General features: G+C 27.9%; 2 protein-coding genes across 2 annotated transcripts; both read right to left on the reverse strand.

Annotated features, from left to right (window-relative positions):
- Positions 1-4,591: 4,591 nt before the first annotated feature.
- Positions 4,592-5,161, reverse strand: LOC120278013. Its single transcript, XM_039284900.1, has one exon. It carries the CDS (start codon positions 5,149-5,151, stop codon positions 4,813-4,815), a length of 339 nt encoding a protein of 112 aa, XP_039140834.1. The 5' UTR covers positions 5,152-5,161; the 3' UTR covers positions 4,592-4,812.
- A 2,313-nt stretch (positions 5,162-7,474) lies between these two features.
- On the reverse strand, positions 7,475-11,026 carry LOC120277783 (probable metal-nicotianamine transporter YSL8). Its single transcript, XM_039284624.1, has 7 exons — positions 10,882-11,026; positions 10,663-10,800; positions 10,036-10,190; positions 9,803-9,900; positions 9,539-9,673; positions 8,519-8,918; positions 7,475-8,383 (listed from the first exon to the last, which is right to left on the reverse strand). The coding sequence occupies exons 1-7, from the start codon at positions 11,024-11,026 to the stop codon at positions 7,475-7,477; spliced, it is 1,980 nt and encodes a 659-aa protein (XP_039140558.1).
- Positions 11,027-12,574: the final 1,548 nt, after the last annotated feature.

The raw sequence follows: 12,574 nt of genomic DNA on the forward strand, positions 1-12,574 counted from the left end.
TATTTTTACAGTTTACATTTTTATCTCATTTAAATTGGAAGAAATATGGTTTGTTTTTTATATATATTTTATTTTTGCTGATATTTTCCATTAAAGTCAACAGAAGAACAAAATATAAATAATAAAAATAAATTTTAATGTTTATATGTGTTATTTTTTAAATAATATAACAATTTTTACCAAATTTTTATATAATAACACTTTTTTATTTGTTATGTACAAATTTATCATGTCTAGCTGAAAATTTCTATCTTTTATTTTTACATTTAAGTTATTTTAAGTATAAAATATGTTATGTAGATTTTTTAGTCAATAATTATATAAATAATAAGATGTAATTTTTCTTATCTCTATTTACAAGCAATTTCATGACATGAAAATTAGAATTGCATGCTCTAATTCATGCTATATGTATTATAAAATAAAAATATTTTTTCAAAAAAGATGGGACAGGTAAGTAAGACTGAGTGATATTTAATTTTAGATATTTTAATTTAAGTTTATATAAACTATGATAATTTATACATATTGAACTTGAAAATGAATTCAAATCTAATAATAATTTCTAATGATTTTTTGAAACATTGGAGGAAATTGAATATTGAATATGATTAGGAGATCAAGAATTTAGTAACCTGGCAAAAATATCCGCTGAAAATAAACTTTAGTGAAAATTTTCATATCCATATTGGTTGAAATGGTGGCAAAGGATTTTAATATTTTTTGACTTAATTTTTCTATTAAATTCAAATTGCTGAATGGGAGTGTATAATTGTAATTTTTAGACTGTGAAAAATATAATTACAATTAAGATTTATTATTTTTATTTTAAATTAGAAAATAATATTTTTAAAAACTTTATGGAAAGAAATTTATCACTGAGAAACTTTTCAAATGTTTTTTAAATTAACAACCTTTTTTTATAAATAAAATGTTTTTATAAATCTGATTGTTAAAACAAAAATTTTTATCACATGATTATTTTAAGGAGTCAAAAACTTTAAATTATTGTATAAACTTACTATTAAATTTTTTTTATATTAATACACATTAATATTGTACAAAATACTAATATAATTATTACTTGTTTTATTTGAAAAGTTTTTCACTTGCGACATATATATATATATATATATATATGAGAACCCATCATCTAGGGACGTCCCTAGATTTCAAATCTAGGGATGTCTATAGTGGCTATCGAATGAAAATCTGACGGCTCTTATCATTATGAACAGTAGAAACCGCGTTCTACAGTGTTGCAGTGATGATCATGAACCAGTAAAAAGGTGTCAGACATGTTTATATAATCAATCAACCATCGGATGATAATCCAACGGGCTTAGATTTAAAAAACATCCCTAGATTTGAAATCTAGGGACGTCCCTAGATGATGTTTTCCCTATATATATATATATATATATATATATATATATATATATATATATATAATGTGAGGAAGGTACATATAAATTTGTATAAGTTTTTTATTGACAACGTTTAATATATATATATATATATATATATATATATATATATATATATATATATATATATATATATATATATATATTGTCCTTTTTTTATATATAAATTTGTAACTCTAAATTATATAAAATTAATTTCAAAGTGAGTTTATATATGAGAGTATTATGACTTTTTTTGGTTAAAAGTTGTTTATTGATGTAATTAATTGCTTATTTATTATTATTTGTTTATTTATTTTGTATGAAAGTTTTCAATACCAACAGTCATGTGTTAGAGATTGAGCTTGATTATGAGCCATAATTTTATTTTATTTTTTGGTGAAGATTATTTCTATTAATGTTTATATTAAATTGACTAAATAGTGACCGTGAAAAGCTTAAATTGATTTAATATTCATAAAAATGTTTTTCTTCGAGAAACCATCTGCATTAAATTAGAATTCTATACATACAATTATATATATATATATATATAAACAACTATTTAATTTTTACCTTCTTATTTACTAATTTATTGATTCCAGTTTAAAATGCCTCCATTTATGTACTTCAATTATTTTAATATAAAGTTTGCTTGGTAAATTTATTTATTTATTTATTTTATTTTATTTTTTGACACGGGACGATAAACGTCACGGTCCGCCCACTGAGGGAAGTCAAGGACATGCGCCAGAACATCACTCCACAGCACCTTTACCCAAGCACAAAGCATTGCGTGGAGCAAGGTTCGAACACGCGACCTCCATGAAACTCTTGGGGACCCGGTGCCATTAGGCCGGTGGTTAAATTTATTTTTTTAATCAATGATAACTTGAATAATATGAAATGTTTATCTTTGCATCTATTATTATTATTATTATTATTATTATTATTATTATTATTATTATTATTATTATTACTTCATTTAACTTACTCATATATATGATCACACAAAATTTCATGACATATAAATGAGGATTGCATGCACTAATTCATAGTTTCTCTTACTTAGTGCTTCATCTCATTGTATGTTTTTTTTTCTCACTTAAAATTTATTTGTTTTGGTTCTAACTAAAAAAAATTATGTTAGTTTATATATATTCAATTATAAATTAAATTAAAAAATAGCAACTATTTATAATGATTTAACGAAATATTAGAGGAAATGCAAGGTTTGACAAGATTTATATTTTAAATATAAATAAATATATTCAATTTTTTATAATTATCAAAAAATTACTATAGGTAACATTAGTAGATATAACAAATTACTGAAATAGATCTTGTTTTTTTCATCTATTATAAATTTGCAATTCAACCATTAAGGTTAGCACCAATGCAAATAGTTGAATGAGAGAATTGTGATGCCGATAAATCCTACAACAGAGAAGCTTGTAATCTATGTATTTTTACTATATATTGTACCATTCTCATTGTTATAGTAGTATGGTGATAAATAATATAAAGTAGAAATTTAGCTAAATCACACAAATCATTAATAGAAAATACTGTTAATGTAAAAGTTTTATGGGTCGAATAAATTTTGTATAGTTTTTTTATTGAATACAACATTAAAAATTTCCTAATAAATAAAAATAACTAATAATTTAATTATCGAAACAAATTTCCAGTTAACTAATATACAAATTTAAAATTTTATTGAATCATTGCTAAAACTTACAACTATGCTTTATTTATATTAATAATCCACATCAATATTATACCATTATATATATATATATATATGAATGGATATATATATTATTTAATTAGACCTCAAAAGCTTTTCTTTTATAAATCAAGTAATGTTTTTAATTTTCAAAAGTTTATTTTTGAAAGCAAATAAATATTTATGCAAATAAAATAAAATAATATAAAAAACAAACAAACAAAGCAACCTTAACAAGCCCTAGATGAACTAATTTTCCTTTTTCCCCTTTGTTTCTTAATATATAAATCACATAGAAGTATTTATATGAAATTTTAGCTCATAATCAACTTTAATCACTAACACATTACTAATTTACAATCATTATGAATATACCAAAAAACTTAAATTAAAAATAAAATTTAATAAAAATCAATCACTTAATTATTTTTTTTTCTTGTACAGCACCAGACCACAAAGTAATCACATTAATCAAGCAATTTATAACAAAAAAAAAACTCACACATTTTCATACATTGAAAAATAAAATAAAATAAAAATTGAGTTTGATTGAATTGGATATCAAGTGTTTAAATCAACGGTTTGAAACCCAGATGTATAATCTGATAGGATTCGTTATCATGGTAGGATAAAATTGATCAATAAAATAAAGCTATCATATAAACTCACCAAACAAAAGATATTAGATAGTTTATCCTATCCTATCAATTTTACATTGTCCATTAGACCCTAAAAATTTCTTTTAAAATATTATATATATATATATATATATATATATGTGTGTGTGTGTGTGTGTGTGTGTGTGTGTGTGTGTAACTCATCTTTTCTATTTGGCCCAATCAATTTTTGTGAATTTTTTCTAAATGAACACCAATATTATGTCATGCTATCATCATGTTAAACTCACCAAACAAAAGATATTAGATAGTTTATCCTATCCTATCACCTTTACATTGTCCATTAGACCCTAAAAATTTCTTTTATATATATATATATATATATATATATATATATATATGCGAGACTCATCTTTTCTATTTGGCCCAATCAATTTTTGTGAATTTTTTCTAAATGAACACCAATATTATGCCATGCTATAATAATATATATGTACGTATGTCTATATTTGTTTATTTAATCATTGTTTTAATCTCAAAGCTTTTTGTTTTATATATTAGTTATCAAGTCATCTCTTAAATTTTTTTTTTTTCAAATTATTTTTAGAAAAGACATATATATATATATATATATATATATATATATATATATATATATATATATCTCTTCATACAAATAAATTTCTTTTCCCCCCAAAACAGAAACCTTAACAAGCCCTTGATAGACTTTTCCTTTTTTTCTATGTTCTTTTTTTTTTAATATACAAATTCACATATAACTTAGCATTTATATGAAATATAGTTCATAATCAAGTTTATAATTACTAACACATTACTAATTAGCAATCACCAACAATATACCGAAAACTTTAATTAAATAAAAAATTAAGCACTTAATCCTTTTTTCTTCTCAACATCATATAAAGTAATCACATAACTTATAACCAAAAACATACACACACACACACACACACACTCACACAACTCATGCAAATTCATACATAAAACAAAAGAAAATAATGAAAAATAAAATCTAAACTTATCCTTAATGTAAAAACCCTCAAAAATAGTCACCATTCATCTTGCCCTTCCCTCTCCTCCTCCTCCTCAAGCCACCTTCAACTCCGGCAAGTGACCGAGCATTTCCGTCATCATATATCAAAGGAAAATCCTTAGCCTCATCAAAATCATCATTAGTTGAAATAGTCACACAAGAACATCTTTCCAAAGAAGCAAAAAAGGCAGCTGCCACACCGTTCCCAACCCAAGAAGCCACTCTATCAAGGCCACAGCCGGTGGCCGGTGAGCTGCGCCTCCTTGCACGGTGGTGCTCCGGCGAGCCACCTTTGATGTTGAAGATTGAGAAGCACTTTGAAGGCATAGGAATAATAGTAGGCATGAGTGGAACATGGAATGTTGGAATGTGTGTGTTAAGGGAGTATTAAAGAGTGATGTTTGCTTTTGTTATTTTTTTTTTAATTAAAAATAAATGATTATGGCGGGACAGGTAGTTACAGTTAAAAATATATGCCTTTTTCCATAATTGCCCATGGTAGTTATATTTATTTACTCACATATTTTAAGTAGGGTAGAGATGAATTAGTTATACGTATTGGACATAATTCAAAATGTTAAAAAAATTTATGTGAAAAATTAGTTGTATATAAAATATTAAATGTTTAAACATATACGTTAAAGGTACATGAATAATAATATTTCACTTATTTTTTATAATAGTAGAATTAAAAAATATGTTTATAAAATCTTGATTTTTCAATGGCATGCATGAAAGAGAAACTTTATTAAAATAATGCCTATATTATGAATTTTTTTCTATAAAAAATAAAACCCTAATACTATAAGTATTAAAAAATAAAATTCAATTTATATATTTTCTTTTTTCTTATAAACCTTTATCATATGTTTCCATGATTACTCATTAAATTTATGAGTTTTTTATAGAATAAAAAATCAAAAAGTATACAAATTTAATCATATTCATGGACCGGACTTTGATTTATATCTTGAATTTATGAGATCTATATAAGAGGCTTTTTGGTCATTTTAATTTAGAGCCATTGCTTTTGACCATCTCATCAACACCCATGAAGATGATAACAAGACGCCCCATCTTTATGTGCACTAAACTCTACCTCTAAATTGTTCATAGGAAAACTAATAAAAGGGCATGATATTATTGGAAAATGGAGTGAACTTATCAAATATATGATAAACATGATAATATTATTTTTATTGATGAAATAATGGCATTTTTGACACCTAATGATGTGAAATAGAGTAAAGAAATGACATAAAGGACGATGATGAGACCCAAAGTGGGAAGGTGGCCTCCATGATGTTCTTGGCCAAATGCCATCTCACTTTGTTCTTTGATTGTTCCCTCCTCTTGATTTAACTTTTCCTTATTTTTGTTTTATATATTTATTAAAGATTGGTGGATTGTCCTTTCCCTAGTCAAGTGTGTTGATTTGTTTTTGAGTTTTTGTAATAAAATTTAATTATGGATATTTATATTTATGCCTATCTTGTCATTAGGTCAAAAATTATAATTTATGATTGATTGATATTTATTATTAAATAAGTCATTTATTTTTCATATCATAGCATGAAATTCTTCCCTTTTTTTTTTTAAGTCATATTTTGTATATACTTTATCCCAAATTAAGGTTTGTTGTAAGACTTGGTGCTTGATAAATATTTTGTGGTTTACTAAATGTTATATTATTTTCCGGTTATCATATAGAATTATAGAGATTCGGTTATTATTGTATGTTTTTTTAAAATATATATATATATATATATATATATATATATATATATATATAAAAGCATTCTAATATTTTTGCTGGTCAAATATAACATATTATTTTGATATCTAGTAGTGAGGCAAAATAAAGAAACGTGGTTAATACAATAATAGAAATTTTACAACTATAATACTTGTTATGTAAATAAAAAGTGAAGCTGAAAGTAAATACTGTTGTTACTTCTCTAAAATCCTTTTTTTTTTTCTTAAATAACTAGAAACATCTATAAATTCACATTTATATTATCCATGGGAAATAATTCAAAGGCATATGGTATAAAAGAACCAAGTTCAATTGGGTGAGACTTAAACTTGAGTTCCTCTTAAATGAAGATTATCTCCATTCTAAACTTGAATTCTTAAAAAACTATTTACTTCTTCGACACAAATAATGCATCCGAATTTTAATATTTTATAAAATATTGTCATCAATAAACTAAACTTACATGTACATGTGTGATATAAAAATCAAAGCACTGCAGTCAAGTAATCATGTCCTTATTTCAACATATTTACTTGCAATAGACTATCAATTATCAAGAAATATATAAAACAAAGCACTCTCTTCAAAAGATTTATGGCCGACTATATTCATCTCACTGTGAAAAATACAATATGAGACTTTCAAATGACTCAAGTTGAAATCCCACTATATATAATAGTGGTAATAAGGCTCATATTGTTAAAAAATTTGATTAGCTAGACTAAATTTAACTCGAGTACATCTAAATAAAAATCATCTTTGTTTAAACTTGAATTTTAAAAAACTGCTCAATTCTTCAACAACAATATTAAACCTTAAGGTTTAGAACTATAAAAATTGTCATTAATAAACTAAAATAACTCCACGTATGTGTGATATATATATATATATATATAAGGAGAAGAAAAAAAATTAAGGCACTGCAGCCAAGAAAGCAGCCACCGAAGCAGCATCTGCTCTAGTCAAGAACCTCATGCAGTAAGGAGCTGTCAAACGAAACCTGTACAAAATTGAATCCAGCAGCTGTGAGAAAGCATCTCCTGCAATAAAACCAGATGCCACAACTCCCACAAACAACTTTGCATGGCTTTTGCTACATCTCTTCCACATGCATGCAATAATGCTCCCCAACACCATGTCAAATGAAAATGATGGACCACCATAGAAACTTATTGCCATGGGCATTAAACTTGGAATGAATCTATAGATGCCCCATTTCATACCTTTGGCAACTTCTCTTAATGAGTTCACTGCAATTGTGCCAAAAAAGAAACATGTTGCTAAAGCCACTGAGTTTTTAGGGAGGAAGTCAAAGCCTTTGATGCTTGATTCAGCCATTACTCGGTACGTCGATGCATAGCCGGCTGGGTATAATGATTCACCTGAAAGAAGTCCGGGGGAATATGGTGCAAAAAACATGTAGCAAATTGGTGCCATTATGCATCCCATTGCCGTGCCGATGATTTGGGCAACAAACATTGATCGAGGTGATGTCATTGTCATATAACCGGTTTGGAAGTCAGTCATTAGGTCGGACGCAGTGTTGACAACTGCAGTAACTATGCCGGAAGCGGCGAGGGAGGCGATCACGCTTCCGGGTTTATCACTGCTTGTCCATGCACCGAAAAAGAAGATTGTGAACTTAGTGAAGGCCGAGGCCAAAGTCCAATCAGTGAGACCGGTGCAAAATGCATTGGAGAAGGAGAGGAGTGGAGCTAGAATGTAAGCCGCTGCAATTTGGAAGCTGTGTAATGAAGGGAATAACACAGGGATGACAATGGCAGAGATGGTTGCAAACAGCACATAACCTCCCAATGCCACCTATATCAAAGAATAAACTTTGGTTAATTGGTCTATTAGTTTAAGATTTTTTATTCAATTGAGTCCAAATAATATGTTTGAGCTCGGTTAATTACTATATATATGTTTGATTTGAATCTAACAATGTATGCAGACCTGAATGGGGATTCGATCTTGGACAAAGAGATTAGTACGACGGCGATCATCGTAACTCATGCTAGGGATCTCCGGACCGGACCATAAACTGAAGGGGAGAATCAAGTGCTTTTGTTTATGACGAATGTAGAACTCATAACAAACTTGGATAACAACAATGCCCATATGGAAAATGCCATCACCCAATGCAATGGCAATGGTTACAGAGACAACATAGCCACTTTGGCCAGTCATGGAAATGAAGGGCTGCCCTGCTTTGTACCAATCCCCTTCCTTTGAAACAATATAAGGCCAAAACCATCCCCATGAAAAGATAGCCCCCAACAACATTGGTATAGTTACTGATAACTCGTTCAACATTCCCACTGCCATTGCTGCTGTGTTAAAGTTGAAATGAAACCTAATTTACAAAATTATATTTGAACTCATTATTATTAAATTTAAGTATTAAAAATAAAAATAAAAATTATAGAAAAGCATTAAGTGTTTTTGTATGATGTATTTCTTTTAGTCTTTAACCCGCTAGAGCCATACAATCTAACTAACTAGTAGAGTAAATTACTGATAGCCTTATTAAAGATAAACATTTTTTAATAATTTTTTTAATATATATATTCATATTCAAAATCACTTAATTAAAGGATCCAAACTTCTACTCCCTAGATCAACCTCATGGGTAGAAATGTATTTGTGTACATACCTCATAAATCTCATAATTTTATATATGCAAAAGATGAGGTTTTGCACAATTATACAAATAACAATATCATTTACAGGTGTGTATACATATAAGCAATTTTTTTGTTTTGATAAAATGGGCAAGTCACATTCCCTCAACTGCATTGAAAATTAAATTCTTAACCTTCCACTTAAAAAAAAAAATGAACTGCCTATCTTATTGTCAAGGCAGTCGTATTTAAAAAATTGTTACTAGTATTTTTTTTAACCATATCTATTTAAATTTAACATCAATTATATATATATATATATATATATATATGTATGTCTGTATAGACTTACCCAAGGAAAAGTGCATTGAAACCCAATACAGGCATGGATGCGATGCCACACATTGCACTGGCACTGAAGAGCCAGTTAAGTTCACGCCAAGATATGGCAGCTATAAACGCTTTTAATAGCGCCATTTTCTGTTTCCTATCAAATTAACCAATGCATCACATTACATTACATCTATTTATTCATTCATTCATTTATTTGAGAAAATAAAAGCATAAGGTTATATATATATATATATATATATAGTAGTAGTAGTAGTAGTTATACCTTCCCATTAGGGTTACATTTTTAGCATGGAAACTGTTGATGATATTAGCCATGGTCATTCCTGTTGGGTATTTGAGTTTGTGTCGAATCAACAACACCTATTAAACATTTACACATTGATCAACAAACACTATTTTTTACGAGAAGTATAGTAAATTTTTTATCTTCAAAACTCTGTTTTATTTTGTAATTTAAAAAACTTTAGAAAAAAGAAATTACATATGATTACTTACTTTAGATAAAGGAACAACAGTGAAGATGCCAATGAAGCTAGTCATGAAGTGGAACAAAATGAGCCATTTTGGATCAAGTTGCTTTGAGTCAGCTGGATTATTAAAATTGACTCCCATGTATGGATTCATTGCTAGATAATAAGTCCCAAAACCCCCTGTTACACCATATACATATTTTAAAAGTCTTCAGACTAAAAGATTTCTACATTAATGCATTCTTATATACATATAAATTTTTATTGTTTATTATATGTATGTATGCGTGAGCATGGGAAAAATGTTTTAGAATAATTGACTCAGTCCTATTGAGTATTAAATTCCTATTGAGCATAATATGAGGTTTTTATGGTGAAAACTAGCTAATATGGTCTTTTACAATAAAGCAATAGATGGAACTGAAATGAAATGACTTATTAGAGGATTACTAAATCATTTCAAAATGGGAAATACATCACATATCCTTAATTAATCAAAGATTCTGATTTATCTATTCCATTAAATGTCCTTTTTGTGAACATGCATGATGAAATGCATTTTAGGTACACTAATTAGTGTATATATATATATGCATATAACAAAGATTAAAAATGAGAGATAAAAAGTAAATATGAATAATATTGGACGTACCATTCAAGGTAATACTTGTGCATGCAAGGAGACATGCATGAACAACAGCGTTTTCTTGGCGTGTGAAGGGAACCTTCAAGATGGCCATATGGTCCATGATTGTGGTCAAGAACTTAAGCATAACGAAGGCCAAAGGTCCTAAAAACAAACTAAAGGAAAGGCTTTCACCAAGTTGCAAGGTCATTTTCATGGACAGGTAGGTAACTAAAAACCCTAAACCTAGGCTAACAACAAATGACCTTGGTGTGAGTTGTTCTGTCCATTTGGGCACTTCCATCCGTTCAAACATTTGTTCCACTGATCCCTTATCAGGAAGGTTATTATTATGTTGCCCATCCTCTCTCTCTCCTTCTCCATTGGCCATTAGAGCAAATGTTGTATGGCCAAGGAGGAGGAGAGGAGGAGAAGCTAGCTTAAGGAGGGTTAAGAGATGTTTAATGGAGGGTTAAGGGATGGTTAATTAAGGGAGGATACTTCAAGGGAGAGGGAAGGGATGGTTTGTTTTATAGTTAAGGTTATGAGTTGTGAGTTGTAAGGTGTATGAGTTAAGCATGAGTTGTGATTTGTGAATGGATGGAATTGAGATAATTAGGTTGTTTAAACAAATGTTTGCTTGTCATTGCCTTAAATAGTAAATGATGATTTGTTTCTAAAGGTGGGCTGGAGTTTGGTTATAATATTCACCTAAATTAAAGGCTAATTAAGGTGGATAATTGTCTCATTGAGTTTTTTTTTATCAAAATTTGATGATGAAAGCAAAACCTTAATTTTTTTTAATTAAAAACCAAATAAAATTTAGTATGTGCATTTTTAAAGTAGTCACCGGCCGGTACCTTCTGAGTTGAGTTATGTTTGCTTATTTTTAAATAATAAATTTTTAATTTTTTTTTTTTATGATTTATATACAATTCTAAACACATAGCATGGTAAAAAATGGACAACAAGAAAAAAAAAAAATCAAACCTACCTACCTTGAAATCTTTTTGGTGAGATAATTTTTTTTTATTGGATCATTAATAATAATAGTTGTTCCAATCCAAAATAATTGATTTTTTATTATCTTTTAATTTAAAATACTCTAACTATTGTACAAACATATATATAAAGTGATATTGATGAAGGGTTGGTGGAACTCTTTCCCTCAAATGCAATCCATTACTCAATATTTGGTATAAAAGCACTCTAAAGTATCATTCTCAAACTTTTCAACGACTCGATTCTTTTGAGAACATCTCCACTTGAATCAAACTATTCATCTTAATTCTCTTTATTCTATTCACATTCAACAAGCTCCAATGAAACATTGACACTCATAGAGATGAATATGAACAAGCATGTCTTTCTATATTTTATAGTTGGAACCCATTCATTGGATTCATGCATGTCTTTCTTCTTTTCCTATTTGTGGTCTTATATTAATTAAACACTAGGCTCTCATTAACTCTCAAAAGAGCATGCCCTTGAATTTTTTTCTTTAGATAGCACATGCCTCTTTGTGATATCTTTTGACTAATTATTTTATGAAAAACCTTTATGTTATATATCATTAAAGAACATGCAAAAAATGGTCACAGTTTACACAATTTGAAGATCTCAAGCTCTTACTTTGTTTTTCTCTTTCCTTTTTTTTTCTAATTATATAAAAGGCATGACACGCATTATTAAATATAAGGATATGAAGTCAATCAAAAGTGATTAAATTCTAGAAGAACGACAATTAGTTATTTTATCATCATTTGCTTATATTCTCACAGCTATATGAAAGAACTCAACCTCAAACTTTATTCTTTGTGTTTCCATGTTGTTCTAATTATATATCTCAAAGACTAGAAAACATAACATGGGTCTACATCTTGAACTTCTAGCTATACACATTTGTAGTCAAATATATCATTTTCTTTTGTTATATTAC

Source organism: Dioscorea cayenensis, chromosome 15 (genome assembly GCF_009730915.1).
Source record: "Dioscorea cayenensis subsp. rotundata cultivar TDr96_F1 chromosome 15, TDr96_F1_v2_PseudoChromosome.rev07_lg8_w22 25.fasta, whole genome shotgun sequence".
In the NCBI taxonomy this organism is placed as follows: Eukaryota; Viridiplantae; Streptophyta; class Magnoliopsida; order Dioscoreales; family Dioscoreaceae; genus Dioscorea; species Dioscorea cayenensis.